The sequence below is a fragment of the Nasonia vitripennis genome (genome assembly GCF_009193385.2).
Source record: "Nasonia vitripennis strain AsymCx chromosome 4 unlocalized genomic scaffold, Nvit_psr_1.1 chr4_random0004, whole genome shotgun sequence".
NCBI classification, from domain to species: Eukaryota; Metazoa; Arthropoda; class Insecta; order Hymenoptera; family Pteromalidae; genus Nasonia; species Nasonia vitripennis.
Window position 1 is genome coordinate 2,655,707 of NW_022279639.1, and position 21,641 is coordinate 2,677,347.

The 21,641-nt window shown below is 33.7% G+C and overlaps 1 protein-coding gene across 4 annotated transcripts in view; it reads left to right on the top strand.

Annotated features, from left to right (window-relative positions):
• The window catches only part of LOC100113816 (programmed cell death 6-interacting protein), a 374,789-nt gene that overhangs the window by 344,540 nt on the left and 8,608 nt on the right, over nucleotides 1-21,641 (top strand). For 3 of the 4 annotated variants that reach the window (XM_031928159.2, XM_031928160.2, XM_031928161.2), the window contains 2 exons: nucleotides 4,907-5,179; nucleotides 5,258-5,832. The exons of the other annotated variant lie outside the window; for it this stretch is intronic. In XM_031928159.2, coding sequence (XP_031784019.1) covers nucleotides 4,907-5,179; nucleotides 5,258-5,817 — 833 coding nt within the window. In that variant the 3' untranslated portion in view covers nucleotides 5,818-5,832. Of the gene's footprint in view, nucleotides 1-4,906; nucleotides 5,180-5,257; nucleotides 5,833-21,641 lie in introns of those variants that run through there. 4 annotated transcript variants of the gene reach the window in all.

Sequence of the window (21,641 nt, forward strand, 5' to 3'; positions counted from 1 at the left end):
AATCAGTGACAAACTCAAGCTATTGAACCCGTAGCTCATAAAACCGCTTGGTTTATTAGGTAGAGGTTAGGATACCCATTCGCCGGCAAGTTTCGATCGAACTATTCGGAGAATTCCGTGCCAAAAACACAATTCATCAAGCGGAAAGTTAAGGTTCGAGAGCCCGAATATCAAAAGGGACATTCTTGCTACAGCATCAGCAGTTAACAACGTTACGCAGGCTTTCTGAAGCCGCTTTTTGGAAGTCTCGCGGCAGTGTCTCCGCGTCAGGACATATATCTTGCACAGCAAGCAGAGAGAGACAGTTGTAGCCTACCCGCGCGCCACCACCTACGCTCTCATCCCAGCTCGCAGCGGCCGTGTTTATCGCGACTCGTCAGCATATCCTTAAGCTCTGAGTCTACTAGGATATAAGAAGGATATTCTTGCAAAAGCATCGGCAGTTGACGACGTCGCGTAGGCTTTCTGAAGCCGCTTTTTGGAGGTCTCGCGGCAGCGGCCAGCGTCTCCCCGCCTGCGTCAGGCCATCTATCTTCAGCGTCAGCTACAGCGAGCTTACAGCTCGCAGCGGCAGTGTTTATTGCGACTCGTCAGCATATCTTCAAGCTCTGTGTCTACACGAATGCATTGAAACAGTAAGCATTGTTAAGCCTACCTACTAGGGTCCACGTTTTGGTTTGTATGTACAGTTTAATTTTTTCGTTTATGTCCCCTTCCTCTTTTTCTTAGTGTATAAATAGATAGCCAGCATACATATATAGATACATTTTTTTTTCAATTAGTAGCAAATAAATATACTGATATAATAGATAAAGTAGAGTACAGCTGATTAAAATAAATTAACTGAGCAAAGAAAAAACACGAACAAATGATGTTGATAGGAAATTAAAATTTACTGAAACTACTATTTTATGAAAACTTATTAAATAATTATTTTATAGGCATCGCTGATGGCTCAGGTATAAATATCTTGGAGTATTGTTATAGTCAACTACAAAGCTCGATGCTGATGATATACTAATGGTAAACTTCAGTACCATAGCTGATTTGATTTCATGGATTATTGTCAACTGTTATATGTAAGATGACTTATTAATTTTATTGCTCCAAGAATTTTATTTTTTAATAGAAGTAATTGATATCGTACTTTCTAATCATTTTAAAGTTTTTCTTATGAGAGAAATAACTGCTCAAACTTCTTGCATTAAGTAGTGACTACTAAATATCGCGATAAATAACTTTAAAATAATTGGTAAAAGACAAATGTACGCAAAGTTGATAAATAATTATTTTATAGGTATGGCTGATGATTCACGTATGGATATCCTGAAGATGAACGTAGCCTAAGCTATCATTTTTTGTAGTCAACTAACAAGCTCCAGAATAACAACGATGTCAAGTAAAATTAACCATAAAATCTTTTTAAATTATTAGATACCAGTTAATATTGTTAATAATTTTCTTATTATTTATATCTTTTCACAGAACTTGTTGATTTGCCAACAAAAACTGGGAGCTCACTGACTGAGCGAAATTATATTTAAACAACTAGATAAAAAAACCTTATTATCAAGGTTATACGTCTCTCTACATAAGCTAAGCGTAAGTGTTTTGGTATAGTTGAAAATTGATTCGCGAAAAAGCTAAATGGTTCTTATAAATGTAGTGGACGGTCTTCAATTTTTCTCAGTGCCTCTGCGTCTCTTGAACCATTTCTGTGCGAAAATGAGCTATAAGCTAAGTTCATTTATTTGAATCATGAACTATAGCTTAATTTAATTTGAATATTAGATATTATTAGGGGCACACCTGATTCAATAGATTATATCAACTTTCGCGTTATCTTAAAGAAAATTATGTTCTACTGTCGTCTTTGTAACTTCAAAACACCATCCTTGCCTAGACATTTGCAACACCATAAATTTCATCGAAATATTCATAATTATGTACATTGTGGATTTGAAAAGTGTCTAAAATTTTTCAAAAAGGAAGCTCACTTAAAGAAACATTTATTTCGGTCACATAATCTTTTGAAACAAAAAGAAAATCCAAAAACAGTATTAAATTCCGACCAAAGAGGTAAATTTGTGTGTAGCATTAGTACTTGCGAAAAAGAGTGGGATTGTTTCTCTGATCTTGTCAAACATTTGAAAGTACACATTAAAAAAAAATGATCAAATCACCTGCTCAATACAAGATTGTGGAAAGAAGTACAAGGTTTTATCTTCTTTTACTAGTCATTTAACTAAACAGCATAGAAACAATTATAAAAAAGTACAGGATTCAGAAATATACGAACAGTCAGAAATCGAGGAATCGCAAACAAATTCAGATTCTGTTGAAACTCAGTCGCTTGAATGTGTTGTCGACAATGAAAATCAATCTGAACGTTTTGAAGTCGATGGTGATACGCAATCGGAATCTCCAGTAGAACAAAACCCTTCACTAGAAGAATCGTCCGATTTATATGTACATAACTTAGCTCAATTCTATTTGAAATTAGAAACCCAGCTTTTGCTTCCCGCTTCTACTGTGAAAACTATTATTACTGAAATAACCAGTATGCAGCGAGAATCACAAAATATTGTAATGACATCGTTAGCTAGAAAATTGATCTCTGAAGGAATATCAGCTGATAAAGTCGATATTATTGTGAAAGAAATCATAAACGAAGATTCTTTCTTAAAATGTAATGTAAAATTAGGAAGTAATTACAAACGAAAAAAATTTTATAAAGAAAATTTTGATTTTATACAACCAGAGTCACTAGTAATCGACAAGGAAACCCAACGTATTTTTCATACGTGCCCATTATAGAAACCCTAAAATATACGTTCCAAGATAAGTCAATACAGCATGAAATATTAAAAAACCCTGAACCAAGAGATAAAGACGTTCTTTTCGACTTCATGGATGGCACTGTATATAAATGCAATACGTTTTTATACCAAGATGCTTTTAAAGTAGTGAATCCTATCGGAGCTGCAAAAAAGAAGCATAAAATTTTAGCGGTATACATGAGTATTGGAAATTTACCAGAAAACTTCGATTTCATGTCAATACTATTAAACTTGTTGCGCTATGCAAAGAAATTGATTTTGATTGCCAAAAGGTCTGTGGAAAATCGTAGAAGATCTAAAAATGATTGAAACTAGTAGAATTGAAGTAGGTGAAAAGCTCTTAAAAGGATTACTTGTGCATATCTGTGGCGATAACTTAGGAAGTCATAGCTTGGGCGGTTTTACAGAAAATTTTAATCGTGCAAAATATATATGCCGATTTTGTAACCTAGAAAGGACAGAATTAGAAATGGTACGTGGTGTAACTAAAACATCTGATTGGAGAACAGTTGCTTCATATGCGAATGCTCTGGAACAGAAAGGAAACAGCAATGACTTCAAAGGAATTAAATTTGATTCAGTTTTCAATCAACTCCAATATTATCATGTGTGTGCCCCTGGCCTTCCTCCATGCATTGGACATGATTTATTTGAAGGAATTATCACTTATGATTTGCGATTGTTTATTGACTATTTGATACAACAAAAATGGTTTACTTTACAACAACTGAATAGTAGGATCGATAAATTCCCTTATTCGATTGAAGATAGACAAGATAAACCTTGTACATTATTTCTTAATAGTGAAAAAATTACTGGCGGAGCTGTTCAGATCTGGAATTTTTTATATATTTTACTTCTTCTTATCGAATATAAAATTAAGGACGCTGAAGATGATGTTTGGCAATTGCTGATAATTCTTACAGAAATTGTTGAAATTGTTTGTTCATCTACGATACATGTAACCTATCTACCTTATCTCGATAGTCTGATATGCGAATATCTTTGTATGAGAGAAAATTTATTTCCTGATACAAAAATGCGCCCTAAGCATCATTATGTAAGGCATTATGCCAAGTTGATTTTAGCGTTTGGTCCGTTGATCAAAGTATGGACAATGAGATTCGAAAGTGAGCATCATTTTTTTAAACGGTGCATTCGTTACCTTCTTAATTTTATTAACGTTGTTAAATCGCTAAGTGAAAAGCACGAACTTCATCAAAGTTTGGTACGCTTGGGTGCAGATATCCGACTTGAAGTGGAAACATTCGATTTAAACGATTTTCAAATAGATGTTTATAGTGCAGATATTATAAATACCATTCGAAAGGCTGATTTACCCTCTGACATACAAGAATGTAGTAAAATTGTGATAAAAGGAACAGCATACAAAAGAGGAAATATTTTAGCACTTAAGCAATATGAATACCAAAATAATGTGATATTTGATAAAATATGTTTGCTTCTTTATTGCAACGAATCAGATATATTTATCTTATTTGAAATTTTAGAAACCGAATTTATACCATATCTTAGAGCCTACAGTCAGAAAAACTATTTCGTATGAATGCTGTTCCTTACAGACATTTTTGCATTTTAAACCAATGAACGAATATAACCTTAATAATATGCTATGTATCAAACCACGGTTTGGATTCGTGAAGCACCATCTTTGACTTTTGCTCAACAGACAAAGGCATAGTACGTTAATTATAAATTTCAAATTCTAACTTCACATGCTTGGTCGTTATTTAATTCATTGTTCAATTATTGATTATTTCTAAAATTCATCACAGTCATTTTCTCCTATGAATCTTGTGATTTCCATGGTGCATGTTTCATATTTCGCTCACGTTTATACATTGGGTTTATCGCTTGAAAAAAGGGTAGCAAATTCAGATGTGCTGTATTAACATTTGTTTATTCAGTACGGTGGCGCTACAATAACAAATCATTTTATTGAATTTATCTAACAAATTTTATTTTATTCTGCGTCTTACGGGGATAAACCGTGTTATGAATACATAATTTTTCATTATTCATTAACAATCTTAATTTCATTCTAGATTTCAACATGCCTTTTTTTACAATCGAATTTGCAAATAGTTCTGGAAGCTGTTTCTTCAAAGCTGACTCATTGGATGATATTATAACAGGGACTAGAGAAAAATTGGAACTGCCCAATGCTGACTATAAGGTCGTACTGGAAGATAAGAAAACTAAAGTTGACGATGATTTCATAGAGTATGCATCTCAAAATCCAAAAGAGATAATGAAGCTTTTTATGATGACTCATGATGAATCTCATAATATTAACAATAATACGAAGGACAAAGAAAGTAAATATGAAAAAAATATTTTTTAAAATTTTTGAATCATATGTTGATGTTGTTAATGATTACTGTCCACGCTTTTAGGTATTGCACCGTCCGATGAAGCACAGACATCTACGTTGAACAGTACTGCTACTTCAAGCAAACAATTAAATTTACAAAGTGGAGTTTGGAATAAAGTATGCCCTGATCTTATGGACAAAATTTTAAAAGGAGAGATGATAGAATTTACTGAAAAACAACAAATAGTGAAAAAAATTGCTAAATATATGGTTTACTTAAAAGATACCAAAAGAGGCACAGCTCAAAAAATCGCAGAGATAATTTGTAAGACGTATCCACGTACATTTGCAGACAAAATCGAAGGGGTTGAATGGAATGATGGAATAGCTACACTGAGGACATCGATTTTAAATTGTGCGAACTATAAAACAGGCACCAAAAAAAGAAAAGCTAATATGGATAATGATGAAGATGAAAATGAAGTGCGGAGAAGAGAGCGTGATAATCCTAGGAATCAAGACGAATACGGTTGTACGCAGTACGCCCCTGACCTTCCGTCAGACGAAAATATTAAGAGTCAAGAAGAAAGACGTCTTAAATTGATAGATCTTATAGCGTTAACATGTAATGTAATAGTCTAGGTTACATAATTATATATATATATATATATATATATATATATATATATATAACAATTTATGTACGTTATATGTGGTGAGAATAATAATATTTTATTTTATCAACAATTTTATGTGTGTTAACTTTGAAATCTTTCATGCTACAGAATGAAACTTCTCAGATTTAAAATTCCTGTAGGTTAGAATACTTTAAAATAACATTTTTTCTTGTTTATATAGTGCCGTATTATTAGAATATAATATTCTAAGCTAATCAAATTAGATGTCCGTGATTTATGATAATTTTAAATCCCGGATTCACGTTTCTTAGTACAATAGGTCGAAATAGATGAATGTTTAGGTTATGTAGGTAAAAAAATCATTCATTAATTAAAAAAATAGTATATGATTGTCTAAAAAATTCCCAATTATTTTAAAATGCATTTTTATGGCATATTAATGCATTAACAAGTAGCTAAAATATCGTTTTCTTAAAATTTCGTACTTTTCATAGGTGCCCCGGCTCGACATCGTCAGAAAACAATATTCTGATATTTTTTCTTGTATCTGAGAAGTACAACATTCATTAAAAAAAAAAATGAGGTCCCTAGTACTTTCCTGAGAGGCGCAATTTCATTTTGACAATACTTTTCCTGAAATCGCCCATAGTACGGCCGTGGCGCGACGACAGAACGTCTGCCTTGCAAGCCAGAGGATCTCGGTTCAAGCCCGGGGTCCGTCACTTTTAGTTGCACTCTTCACTCGTAACAATATAATAAACTTGACTTTGTTTGATTGATCTCAGTTCTTTTCTATCTGTGATTTCGTTGCGGAATATATCAAACTCGCCTAACCTTTTACTTTTTCTAAAGTTAATTTTTTTAGAGATTTCAATTCGTTTTAGTAAATATTTATGAGTATTTCATATTCGCCAACTTCACGGTCCTACCACACTGGAGAAAAATGTAGATAAACTGTTCCGAGCATTCGCGATATATACACTCGTTTATTATTAAAAAAAAACGGCTTATTTGCAAAAATTTTCGTTGAAAATCATAGTTCAGCTTAGAAAAAATAATAATAATCCAAAAAATCTCAGGAACAGTAACGATAAGCATTTTTTTCTGTATCATGAAAAATCCGAACATCAATATAGAAGTAAATAGTGTCACGGGCGCCGTCGCTCCGCCTGCTTCTCAAACTTGCCTTCCTGGCGCTATCGCGCCACTTGATAAGTACAACCTGCGCAGCCTTTCAAACGTTTAGTCTGCTTCTGATACTGAAATATTTCAAGTAAAATACAATATTAGAAAATTGTATTGTTCAAAATATCTATGATTTACCGATCTCACAGCTTCCAAAGGTAAGAGCAGACTGAGCACTAAACCAATTTTCACGGTATTTATCAAGTGGTAACGCTACGAAGGCGAGTTTGAGAAGCATTCGAACCTGCGGCGCCGCAACACTATTTACTTCTATATTGGCTCGTCGAATTTGCAATTATAAAATACAAATATTTACATTATTGTATCTAAATTTTTTTGCCGTATAATCATATTTTGTATCCTAAACTACGATTTCTAATCAATATATTGGCAAGAAAGTAGCTATTTTATAATGCTCAAATCATCTTGGGATTCTTCAGCCCAAAAAATGTTGAGACGATGAAGTTAGCCACACACGGCTAAATGTTTATAGGACGAACACAAAGTTTATATTAACAGATTATTACCAAATAATTTAAATGTAAACATTACTTTTGAAAAAGTAAGATCACAAAATAATATTTACTCGCAATCACGTTATCCTAACGTCGCTCGGTTAATTGGGTATATACAGGGTGACCCAATTTAAACGGGCACCGCTCATAACTCGTCAGGGACAGCCACAATCGAAAAAATGGTAGAGACCAAAGTTGTAGGATATCGAAGGGGCAACCCGATGGTGACCTTGGATTTTACGTTCAGAATGGTATGTTCGGTTGCGGCACTGAAGGTCATCGCAAGGTCATGCAGCCAGAATGAAACCCCGCCTACGTAATTCCTCTAGCAACGCCAAATTAAAAAAATTGGTAGAGACCAAAGTTGTTGTATAGGGGGGGGGGGGGGGGAGAATTGTGACCTCGAATTTGAGCCAGTCCTACAAGGTCATTTCAAGGTCAAATTATTTTTTTTCAAACTTTACTTTTACTTTGTATCCGAGATGAAATCCCTTCTTAGATGTTCTCTGTCCAGCGGCCAAGACGCAAATGAGCCCTCGCTAGCGTCCAAACATAAGTCTCGCTATTCCCCGAATGATCCCTTCCGACGGTTAACTTGCGAATGACTCCTCTAGGTGGTCGCCACCTACCTACCCGAACTCCTGATGTGCGAAAAATAAAAATGGCTCCCGAAATAAGCCTTTTAAAATAAGTCCCGCGCTCAGTCTTGCCACCGCGACTCCGTCGAACCTTCCCCTACGACGCTTAACTCACGAATGATTTTCAAGCAGGCGCCCCGGCCCCGCCCCGTACCTGCCGCCCGAACTTTCGATTTGCAAAAATAAAAATAGCCTCCGAAAATTGTCGAAAGAGTCTCACACTCGGCCTTCCGCCAAAAATATTATTTTTTTAATTTGGCGTTGCTAGAGGAATTACGTAGGCGGGGTTTCATTCTGGCTGCATGACCTTGCGATGACCTTCAGTGCCGCAACCGAACATACCATTCTGAACGTAAAATTTACCGCTCTTTCTATTCCCGCAATAAAAGAATGGGGTTCCTATTTAAAAATCCAAAGTTGACCTTCAAATGACCTTGAAAAACGCGTTCAAGGTCAAATCCAAGGTCACCATCGGGTTGTCCCCTCGATATCCTACAACTTTAATCTCTACCAATTTTTTTAATTTGGCGTTGCTAGAGGAATTACGTAGGCGGGGTTTCATTCTGGCTGCATGACCTTGCGATGACCTTCAGTGTCGCAACCGAACATACCATTCTGAACGTAAAATTTACCGCTCTTTCCATTCCCGCAATAAAAGAATGGGGTTCCTATTTAAAAATCCAAAGTTGACCTCAAATGACCTTGAAAAACGCGTTCAAGGTCAAATCCAAGGTCACCATCGGGTTGCCCCTTCGATATCCTACAACTTTGGTCTCTACCATTTTTTCGATTGTGGCTGTCCCTGACGAGTTATGAGCGGTGCCCGTTTAAATTGGGTCACCCTGTATATTTATAGCTCTGAAGAAAATTAAAAAGTAATAAGATTATAATAATAACTACGGAAAATTAAAAGGTTGCATTGTTAAAAATTTCAATGAATTTTCAATAACAAAATTGGATGCTATGTTCGATTTCGATTTTGATGAATCAGCAATTATGGAAACTGATTTAGATAGCATAAGTGAAATATGTAAATTCTGTAATGCTAAACATTTTAAATTTGAAATATTATGTGATAAAAAGTTTTCTAATTGTTGCAATATACGAAACGTTGTGTTTATCTGACAATATCACTTATCCTCAACGTTTAAAAGAATTAGTTTCTGAAAATACTGACGAAAGTAAACACTTTTTAAATAATATTAGACAATATAATAATACACTTCGCAAGTTTTGGAGCTAGATTTGACGCTCTTTTCGGTAAAGGCCCTAAGGTTATTCGAGTAAGTGGTCAAATTTTCCACAATATTTATTATACCTTACGTCCAGACGAAAACGAAGCCAAAAGACTTGGGCAACTATACATCATTGATAATGAAATCGCCTCGCAGTCACGATTACAAACTAATGTTCAAACATGTTTTTTAATTCTATTGAAGGAATTAGATAATTTTTTTCGACAAGTAAACATGTACGCTAAATCATACAAAATGATGCACGGAGTCGAAATGGAAGAACAAAATCGTTTTAAAAACAACGACGTTAAGTTTAATAGTAAAGAAATTATAATGTATTTAACACGCAATCCTAATCATGACCACTAGAAGATCTAGATGTATGTATATTAGGGCGTATCGAATTTTTTGTACGCAATTTGGCGACTTGTAATAGTGAAATTTTAGTACTTATATCAAATAGAAAGTCCGTAAAATTTAGGCGCATAAGGTCAATTGCTTTCGCTCTGTCTAACGTCACCAAGAATAATAAATTTTTCAAAATTACTACATTTACGTTTGAATTTTTTTTGATTCTTCATGTAAATTTAAGAGAAAAATGTTACCATAAATTTTTTTGTAAAATGCATTCCTTCTTGTTGAAAAATCATTGAAGTGTTGAATTCAATATTTTCAGCTTAAATTTCTGAAACACCAATAACACAGCCCCACAATAAAAAAAATTGTAAGTCCCAAAAACTTGACCACGGTACTTATATGTTTTTGGGATCGCTGAATCCGAATCCAGGGTCATTTTAACCCCATCAGATCTTAAGTCAAGGTCAAATAGGGGTCAAATTATCAAAATACATTAAGAAAAGACTAAACCATGGTATCTTGGAGTTTTTGGGGTCGCTGAATGCGAATCCTGGGTCAGTTTAACCCCATCAGAACTTTCTCAAGGTTAGTTGAAGGTCAAATTATCGAAATACATGAAAAATACACTAAAACCATGGTATCTTGGGATTTTTTCGGGCGCTGAATCCGAATCCGGGCTTATTACAACCCTATCAGGTCATGGTCAAGGTCAGTTGAAGGTCAAATCATAAAGATTCATAAAAAGTAAAATCAAACCATGACATTTAGGGGTTTTTGGGGTCGCTGAATCCGAATCCAGGGTCAGTATAGTCTCATAAGGTTATATTTATGGTCAGTTCAAGGTTAGTTCAAGGTCATGGACGTAAAGAGAGTGAAAAAAATAGTTATAAACTGAAACAATGCAAAAGGTAATGTAAACCATAAAGCAAAGAACAATATATATGCAAGTACAATCGTATCCTTTAAAACAATATCATAGTTTGCTGCTCCTTCATTTACTTTAAATTTGTTAGAGGTATATGCAATTCAATAAAATACCCGTAAAAATATTAAGCCCATTACTCTTTTTTATGGTAACGAACTATTTTATTGGCAAATGATCTACGAAGTGCATTACGCTTCCGCTTCTCCGATGTTGATGGTAGATCTCTTTTTAACGATCAACAGTAATCTGCTAACATATTTACGTCCCATCTTCCTTGGTACCCGCTCCATTTCCTTTATATCTTGGTGAAATCTCTCTCCCTGCTCTTCGCTGTAATCACCTAGGTTTTCTGGAAACTCATCAACATGCGAATGGCTAAAAGAAAATACTAATGAAGCTGGAAAAATTCAAGTTTCTTACTACTGAGACAGAGATAAGAAATATCGTGATTATTTCACTAAAGATGAAGAATTTTCCTTAGTTTACTGCAAATATATAGTTGGGTTGATGAATTGCTTTAAACATGGATGTTACAACCCCAACGAGTGGAGATTGTTCATCGATTCGTCGACGAGAAGTTTAAAAGCCGTTCTGTTACACAATACAAATGTTTATGCAGCCATTCCCATAGGATATTCGGTAATACTGAATGAAGAGTACTGTAACATGAAAGTAATATTAGACCGAATAAAATACAATGATCATAAATGGCAAATATGTGGGGATCTTAAAATCATAACAATACTTCTGGGGCAACAATCGGGATTCACAAAATATACTTGCTATTTATGTGAATGGGATAGTAGGGATAGAAAGAATCATTACATAAAGAGTGTCTGGCCCCTTAGAAAAAAGTTCGAACCGGTTTCTAAGAATATAAAAGAAAAGCCACTTGTTGATCCATCAAAAATTCTTATACCACCTCTGCACATTAAATTGGGACTTATGAAACAACGGGTAAAATCTTTAGACAAAGATGGTAGCTGTTTTAAGTATCTGCGAAATCAGTTTCCCAAATTAAGTGATGCTAAAGTAAATGAAGGAATTTTCGATGGCCCTCAGATTCGTAAGATGATAAATGATGAAATTTTTGTTACGAAAATGAATCATACAGAGAGAGAAGCATGGTTATGATTAGAGGACTTAATTAAAAATTTTCTTGGAAATCATAAGAGCCCAAATTACGAACAAATAGTTTTAAATTTAGTAAATAGTTACAAAAATCAAGACTGCCTAATGAATCTAAAATTACACTTTTTATATTCGCATGTTGATGAGTTTCCAGAAAACCTAGGTGATTACAGCGAAGAGCAGGGAGAGAGATTTCACCAAGATATAAAGGAAATGGAGCGGGTACCAAGGAAGATGGGACGTAAATATGTTAGCAGATTACTGTTGATCGTTAAAAAGAGATCTACCATCAACATCGGAGAAGCGGAAGCGTAATGCACTTCGTAGATCATTTGCCAATAAAATAGTTCGTTACCATAAAAAAGAGTAATGGGCTTAATATTTTTACGGGTATTTTATTGAATTGCATATACCTCTAACAAATTTAAAGTAAATGAAGGAGCAGCAAACTATGATATTGTTTTAAAGGATACGATTGTACTTGCATATATATTGTTCTTTGCTTTATGGTTTACATTACCTTTTGCATTGTTTCAGTTTATAACTATTTTTTTCACTCTCTTTACGTCCATGACCTTGAACTAACCTTGAACTGACCATAAATATAACCTTATGAGACTATACTGACCCTGGATTCGGATTCAGCGACCCCAAAAACCCCTAAATGTCATGGTTTGATTTTACTTTTTATGAATCTTTATGATTTGACCTTCAACTGACCTTGACCATGACCTGATAGGGTTGTAATAAGCCCGGATTCGGATTCAGCGCCCGAAAAAATCCCAAGATACCATGGTTTTAGTGTATTTTTCATGTATTTCGATAATTTGACCTTCAACTAACCTTGAGAAAGTTCTGATGGGGTTAAACTGACCCAGGATTCGCATTCAGCGACCCCAAAAACCCCAAGATACCATGGTTTAGTCTTTTCTTAATGTATTTTGATAATTTGACCATAATATTGATAATAGTGAAGAAATCGTATATTGCAAATTTATGTTTGAAAAAATGTATGTTCAATTAAATGATGATCAAAGAAATATTTTTAAAATTTTATGCGAACAAACTCATAAGATGTATTTTATAGATGGTCCTGGTGGTTCGGAAAAAACATTCTTATATAAAAAAACAATTTATTATTTTATTTCTTAAAACAAAAAAATTGTATCTATGGCATGGACTGGTATAGCTTCGAAATTACTTTCAAAGGAAATAACCAGTCATAGAACTTTCCTTTTACCTTAAGATTTAACCAATATCCAAGTCTTATTTTGACAATTTAAATCTGACAAAGAAAAATTCCGAAACGCGGATTTAATTATTTGGGATGAAACTTCTATGATTCCAAAAAAAGCTTTAGAAATAGTTGACAAAACAGTATGATATCGAAATTTCTTTTGGAAATAAATTAATAGTATTAAGTGGAGGGGGGGGGGGGGGGTTTCGACAACTTCTCCCTGTTTTGAAAAATAGTAATAGAAGCACTATTATAGCAGAAACTGTAAAATCCTCATACCTTTGGTCAAATTTCCATATTTTTCAGTTAAATATAAACATAATACCATGTTATAAACAATTTTCGATATTATTACTGAAAATTAGAGAAGGAAATATTACAACATTTGAAATTCCAAATGAATGGAAAACAAATGATGTATGTTCAAAAATTTGTGGTCACAAATTTCACTTTTCGTTAAATAGTGTAATACTCACTTCTCATAATGAATACACGTATTTTTTAAATAAAAAAATTTTAAGACAAATGGATAGCGAAGATAATTTTAAACTATAAACATTGACAGTTAACTAACAGTACATTTTGAGTAAGTTAATCATACATAATTTGTATTATTGCTGTGTGGGGGACTGTGGGGGGGGGGGGGGCATGCACATTTTTAAGAATAACATAAAAATGAACGATTTTTTCGTTATTTTGTGGGGGGGGGGCAAGTGGAGAGGGGGCTGTGGGGGGGGGAAGGAGTATAGCCAAAATAACTATATAATATAAGGAAGATATCATACATGTATTTTTCCAGCAGCAAGGTAAGTGACAGAGCAGAGAGCCCTACGAGCACATAGAGTCAGAGAGAGCCGCGAGTGTGCGTATTTGCGTGTATCGCCAAGTATGAGAGTAAGAGAGAGTTGGAGAAAGCCCGCGCTTCCCATGCTACCGCGGTCCGCGCTGCCGCGACAATTAGCTTTTGAATACCGATCCGAATAGTAGAGTTTAAAAAACCACTTAGCTTTGTCAACCGCATGCGTGCGTATCCTGGAGGATTGTTGCTGCTTTAAAGGCGTGTCCCTGGTGTGTCGCTGGGTGGAACAACTCCTTTAGCGAGTCCGCTCTTTGTACTTGCAACGAGCAGTGCAGCCGATTGCAGCTCGTCTTCCCACGGCACCTTGCCACACACTCTAGGCCACGAGGCATCTTTCTCGCTGCCCAGCTTAGACCGCGGACACCCCTTTGCGCCACTCCAGTCGAGGCCACGAGGCGAGCACGTGTAGCAAACTACGCTATGGGTCAGGCTTCGTACAGCCTACAAGAGGCCTGCAACAAGCTGCTATAATTTCTTCTCGCAACACCGTCGATGGATGGATTTCCCATCAACGTTTAGATACGGAAATAAATAACCCCGTTATATCCTATTTTAGATATATATGGATAACATGTCAATAATGCGCTATGAATTATAAATGATAATAAAAAAATAAAATATGTCAGTTGTTAATAAAATATGTGAATGGCTTTACGGAACACAGGAAAATTTAAATAAGCCAAAATATTTAAGGCCTAAAAATTTCAAAGCCCAAAAATTTGAAGGTTAAAAATTTTAAGACCCAAAAATGTTAAGGCTCAAAAATTTCAGGGCCCAAAGTTTTCAAGGCCCAAAATTATATTCGCCTCATAGATGATGTCCAGGTGTTAGGGTAACTCCTAGATGTTAAGCTATTAAGAAAAGATGTGAATGACTTCATGGTACACAGGTACCTTAAGCTTTACTTTAATATAATAGCAGATGATTGTGGAATCTTTGCTATAGCTTTTGCTGTTTGTATTGTTTTCAATGTATGTACTTGCAATTTACAATTTAACATTTCTATAATGCATTCACATTTAATGAGAATATATGAAACACGTATCATTATGATGTTTCCAATTTTACAACATTTTCCTTGCGTAATTAACTGTGATTTAACAGTTATATCAATACGAAGAACCATCAGTCATAGATTGACTTGTGTTGATAAAAAATTAAGTTTCAATTCCAATAAAATAATAAAATTAAATTGACGAAAAAGACCATTTAAAAACATTTAATTACTGAACAACAAAAAATAATGGATTTATATAGTGGACATAAAAAAACTTGGTTCTATTATTCCAATGTAAATAATGATGGAATGACAGTTTCTAATGTATTTCATCACTCTGATATAACTATATTGTTGAATGATGATTGTAAAGCAGAAGAGAAAAAATTAAAGAGAAAACTACGAAAAACAGAGAAATTGCAAAAAATGAATAGCAATGACTTAAAAATGGAACGATAAAAAGAAGCACTGAGTAAAAGAGAAGCTTACATAAAGAGTAAAAATAATGATTGTAATGCAGGAAAACAAATTAAAGAGAAATTGCAAAACATAAATAGCAATGCATTAGTAATGAAACAAGGATTAGAAACACTACATAAAAGGCAAGTTTATTGGAATGACAAAGATGACCAATGTAGTATGATAAAAAAGAAAAAAACTAAAAGAAAAATGTTAAATGACAAAAAAAAAACAAAATAAAGATGAAAATATTTTAAAATTAATGAGCAAATCACAAATTATAGGCTGGATAGCAAACTTACAATTTAATGAAACATTGATTTACGAAAATTATTCAGATTCTATACCTGAAATTTGTAAATATTGCAATGCAAAGCATTTTGTTTTTGAATATTCGCAAGGCAACAAATTTACTAATTGTTGTCAGAAAGGAAACGTGGAATTGCCGGATAATCCTGCTTATCCAAATCAGTTGGAGCAATTAGCCACAGGACTATCAGAAGATAGTTTAAATTTTCAAAAAAATATTTGAGCATATAATAATGCTTTAGCTTTTGCAAGTTTTGGAGCTAATTATGACAAATTGTTAAGTAAAGGACCGCGCATTATTAGAATTTATGGTCAAACATATCACGATGTTTATGCCTTGCATCCAAATGAAAATAAAGCTCGAAAATATGGGAAATCATACGTTCTTAAGGGGACACAACACCTTTAAACCCTGAAAAAAAAGAACTGAGAAAAATTCAGAAATTTAAAGTAAATCATTTGAAATTTTTTATAGATATATTTAGCATAAATACCTTTAATTTTATCATGCTAAAACCTTAATTATTCCTGCTGGCCCATTGTGGCACTGGGTGCAAGAATTTGTGAACTTTTTCACTGTCCGTAGGATTCCAAGTGAACGAATGGTTCTCTTGGGCTCAAACTCAAGGAGGATACTTTGAACCCTTGTAGTTTTGGTATGAATGCAAGGATTTTAATTTGAATGTTTAGAATGATTTGGCGATGAAAAAACTGCATTTTTTTCTTTTTGGCACCTTTTTGTACATAAAACATTTTCTAAACATTCAAATCAAAATCCCTTATCTTTTCTATTGGTCACCGTGTAGAATCTTCAAATTAAAACTGCAGAAAATTACCATTCTAACCTCCAAGTGTTTGATCTGAGTGCTCCAGTCTCTGTAGCGGCTTTTTCTTCTATGACTACAGTCTTCATAGAGTCCTTAGCAACTTTCTCACATACTTCACTAAATTGTTTGTTAATTGTATCATATGCAGACTGAGCCATGGGTATCAAGCAGCCCATAACCCACAAAATGTTGATAGACCAGCGTGTCCAAGTCTAAGTGCACGAAAAGTAACCACTGCTCTTCTGTTGTTCTCCCAAGCATGGCTCTAGACGCCAACTTTTCTGCATGACTTGATAGCTGCCAGCTGACCACACTCAATGCACACTACTTCTATCTTGAATCTCAATCCTTGAGCTTCAGATTTGCCAAGTTTAACTTTACCATGGCATTGATTGCAAATTAAAAGTTCCCCGAGAGCAGGAAATAGAAGTTTGATATCAATCAATCTATTCCTGACCACAGAGGTTCCTTCCGCTGCTGGAGTTTGTATCTTTCTTGCTGAACTTGAAGGTCTTGTCCTGTTAGCAGGTTCATCCTCGCATGATGCTGCTAGAAATCTTCTTGGCCTCTTTTTGCCTCTTCCTCGAGAGTACATCTTGTCAGGATGGGTACTCGCAAACCTTCCCTCGGCATCACGATTATCACACACATTTTTAAAATCACTAAACTTCACACTTTTTTAAATAACTTCACTGCTCTGCTTTTACACCAACACTTCACTTTTTTTTCTTTTTAGGGTTATAAGCTATAAGCTATAACCCCAAAAACACTACAAACACTACTTAGATTAATTTAAAAACACTTTTAAGAAATATCAGCTTTTTTATGTATTAAGACATAAGCTGTGTTTACTCAGTGTAAAACACATCCCAGGACTATATTAGCTGTGTTTTGAAATATTTGCTGTCTGCTAGCAGAACAGCAGAATGGTCGCTCCGTCCTTCTCAGACACATTGAATCTAATCTGCCCACAGGTGGTGCGCGAGCGCGCGGCATTTGAATTCAAATAAATGCCCCTACGTATCCATCGGAGCCTTATATAAGAAGCGAAACTAAAAATTTATCTCGAAAATAGCGCAAAAAAATCTTATCAATACGCACTAATTTATTTACTAAAATATGTATGCAGAGCATAATATACGTATATACTACGGTATAAAAATAGTATTTTCAACATTTACAATAAGAATTTTATTTAGATAAAATTTATAAAACTTAAAATTAAAATGATTAGTCGTATTAGACAAAAAATAAAAAATACGCAATTTTACGGAAAAAAAACAAAAAATTTTGTCTTAGTATTTTGCTTGTAACTTTGCAGAACATTTATTATTATTTTTTTTTTTATGAACGGGTTTCAGGAGCGTGTTTTACGAAACATTTTCTGTTAAAATAAGCAATAAAAAAAATCGATTTTTTCGAAGTTTAAAAGTGTTGTGTCCCCTTAATAATGAATTAGCTATCATTCAACAAAAAAGCTATAGTAATAATCCCGTTACAAAATTAAAATTGTTGAATCAGTTAGATAGCTTATTAAAAGATATTAACCCTTATACTAAAGATTATAAAACGATGCACGAAGTAGAAAAAAAAAGAGTTATAACTTTGCACGAAAAACGGTTGCAAACCAAAAACACTGGCCATGCCCATTGGATGAAACGATAAATCAGATAAAAAAATCTACACAATATTAAAACACTAATATGAGCAATTATGTAAAAATTCATTGGAACTAGTGAATCATTCTATGATGATAATTATTTCATGATAGATATGCGGTACAAACATAAATACATAATCCTACTGAAAAAAATCAGAATTAAATACACTTTTTCGATGAAGAATGGTTCACAAAAAGTGACCGAGTCATGAAACATTTAAAGTTAAATATAGGTATGAAAAATTGATAAATATTTAAATTTTTGTGATTTTTCTTTTGGTAGTTGATTAGAACTAAGTATATGTATACATATATCAAAAACACAGTAAGATTGGTCCTGATGTGTCAGATGTGCAGATTTGTTGCGGATTAAATAGATGCGTCAGATAATTATCTGTAAATATATATGATTTGGTGTTTTAAAGATATCTGTTTGTGAATAAGAAATGACAACTGCTCTATGTATATATTCGTATATCACAAGACGTATTCTGTAGATTTGGTCCAGAGAAAAGGGATGCTGCAAATAATCATCTGTGCAGATATAATCTTATTTCTGAAGATATTTGTTTGTACTTGAAGAATGAGGACTGCTCCTTTTTTTCACGCATATCATAGACATGATCTGCAGATTTGGTTTGGATAAAGAGGATGCTTCGAATAATCATCTGTAAATATATATGATTTGGTGTTTTAAAGATATCTGTTTGTGAATAAGAAATGACAACTGCTCTATGTATATATTCGTATATCACAAGACGTATTCTGCAGATTTGTTCCAGAGAAAAGGGATGCTGCAAATAATCATCAGTGTAGATATAATCTTATTTTTGAGGATATTTGTTTGTAATTGAAAAATGACCACTGCTCCTTTTTATTCACGCATATCATAGACATAATCTGCAGATTTGGTTCGGATACAGAGGATGCTGCAAAAATCATCTGTGTAGATATGATTTGGTGTTTTAAAGATATCGGTTTGTGAATAAGAAATGACAATTGCTCTATGTATATATTCGTATATCACAAGACGTATTCTGCAGATTTGGTCCGGATAAGAAATGACGACTGCTCTATGTATTCACGCATATCACAAGACGTATCTGCAGATTTGGTTCGGATAAAGAGGATGCTTCGAATAATCATCTGTGCAGATATGATCTGGTTTTCTACAGATATCTGTTTGTGAATGAGAAATGACGACTGCTCTATGTATTCACGCATATTATAGACGTAATCTGCAGATTTGGTCCGGATAAGAACTGACGACTGCTCTATGTATTCACGCATATCACAAGACGTATCTGCAGATTTGGTCCAGATAAAAGGGATGCTGCAAATAATCATCTGTGCAGATATGATCTGGTTTTCTACAGATATCTGTTTGTGAATGAGATATGACGACTGCTCCTTTGTATTCGCGAATATCACAAGACGTATCTGCAGATTTGGTCCAGATAAAAGGGATGCTGCAAATAATCATCTGTGCAGATATGATCTCTTTTTCTACAGATATCTGTTTGTGAATGAGATATGACGACTGCTCCTTTGTATTTGCGCATATCACAAGACATAAACTGCAGATTTGGTCTAGATAAAAAGGATGCTTCGAATAATCATCTGTGCAGATATGATCTGGTTTTCTAAAGATATCTGATTGTGAATAAGAAATGACGACTATTGTATGTATTCACGCATATCAAAAGACGTATTCTGCAGATTTGGTCCCGAGAAAAGTGATGCTGCGAATTATCATCTGTACAGAATAATACGTCTTGATATACAAGTATTTTTATATTTATTATAAACAATTCCATCTACAGTACGTATATCAGCAAATGATTTTGCACCACGTACATGTAATAATATAAGTCGTAGGAAAAATGCTTCACGCTTATTTGGATTTCCAAAATACATTCTACTAGAAAATACATTCTCTAGAAAAATCTGAAAAAATTCTGGGCATAGAAAACTGTTTCTGAAACATATTTACCGCGGGTTAAAAAAGAAAAAAATTTTTGAGCTTTGATTTGCCTGAGAATCACCCATATATATATATATATATATATATCTTCCTATATTATATAATTATTTTGGCAACACTCCCCCCAACCAACCCTCCACCGCCCCCCCCCCCACTTGGCCCCCCACCAAATAACGTAAAATTCTTTCATTTTTACGTGATTATTGAAAATGCATATACCCCCCCCCCCACTAACCACCCCCCACCACCCCTCCACTAGGGCCCCCCCACCACCCCGCCACCATACTCCTTCATGTTTTTAATGTATTTCAAATACTAATTAACAGTGAAATGAGTTTAAAAACTAAAATCTATAAAAATTGTTAATAATATTAACAATGCTATTAAAAATTTTCAAACTCCATTAACAGCTTGGTTTGAATTAAATAAAGTAGATGATTTGGCGAAAACTATAAAATACGTTAATATTCCAGAACACTATATTTTTAATAAAAAGACAAAAAGCTGGCAAAAAAGAATGAACATTAAACGTCATACTACAATTGGTAGGTTAAATGTAGTTTCACCGAAAGATCATGAAAGATTTTCTTTAAAATTAATATTAAATAAAGTCAGAGGTGCAATTTCATTTGAAAGTTTAAAAACATTTGAAAATACAAATTATAGTACATTTAGAGACACTGCGATTGCCATGGGTTTATTAGAACATGATTCTCAAATTGACAAAATTTTTGAAGAAGCATGTACAGTTATTACCTATTCAACTTAGACAATTTTTTGCTTGGTTTTTACTTTCAGAAAATATTCAAGGTATTCATATATGGAATAATTATAAAAATAGTTTTACTGAAGATTTTAAAGATAATAAAGAAAATTTTGCTCTTTTACATATTAACCAAATTTTAGAAACGGAAGATAAATCATGTGAATCTTTTCATTTACCTATGCCTAAAAACAATGATATTCATAATAAAACTGATATTAACAAAGAAATATTATATTGCACATCTATGTATGAAAAAATGTACATTCAATTAAATAATGACCAAAGAAATATTTTCAAAATATTATGTGAACATAATCATAAAATGTACTTTATAGATGGTCCTGGAGGTTCTGGGAAAACCTTTTTATATAAAACTTTAATTTATTATTTTATTTCTCTAAAAAAGCAAATTTTATCAATGGCATGGACTGGTATAGCTTCAATATTACTTCCAAAAGGAATGACAAGTCATAGAACTTTTCGATTACCTCTAGATTTAAGTACTATAGAAATATCATTTTTACAATTTCAATCTGACAAAAAAAAATTACGAAAAGCTGATGTAATAATTTGGGATGAAGCTTCTATGATTCCTAAAAAAGCATTAGAAATAGTTGATAAAACTTTACGTGATTTATGTGATATAGACATTCCTTTCGCAAATAAATGAATAGTTTTAGGAGGAGATTTTCGACAAATTCTTCCTGTTTTAAAAATAGTAGTAGAAGCCATATTATATCTGAA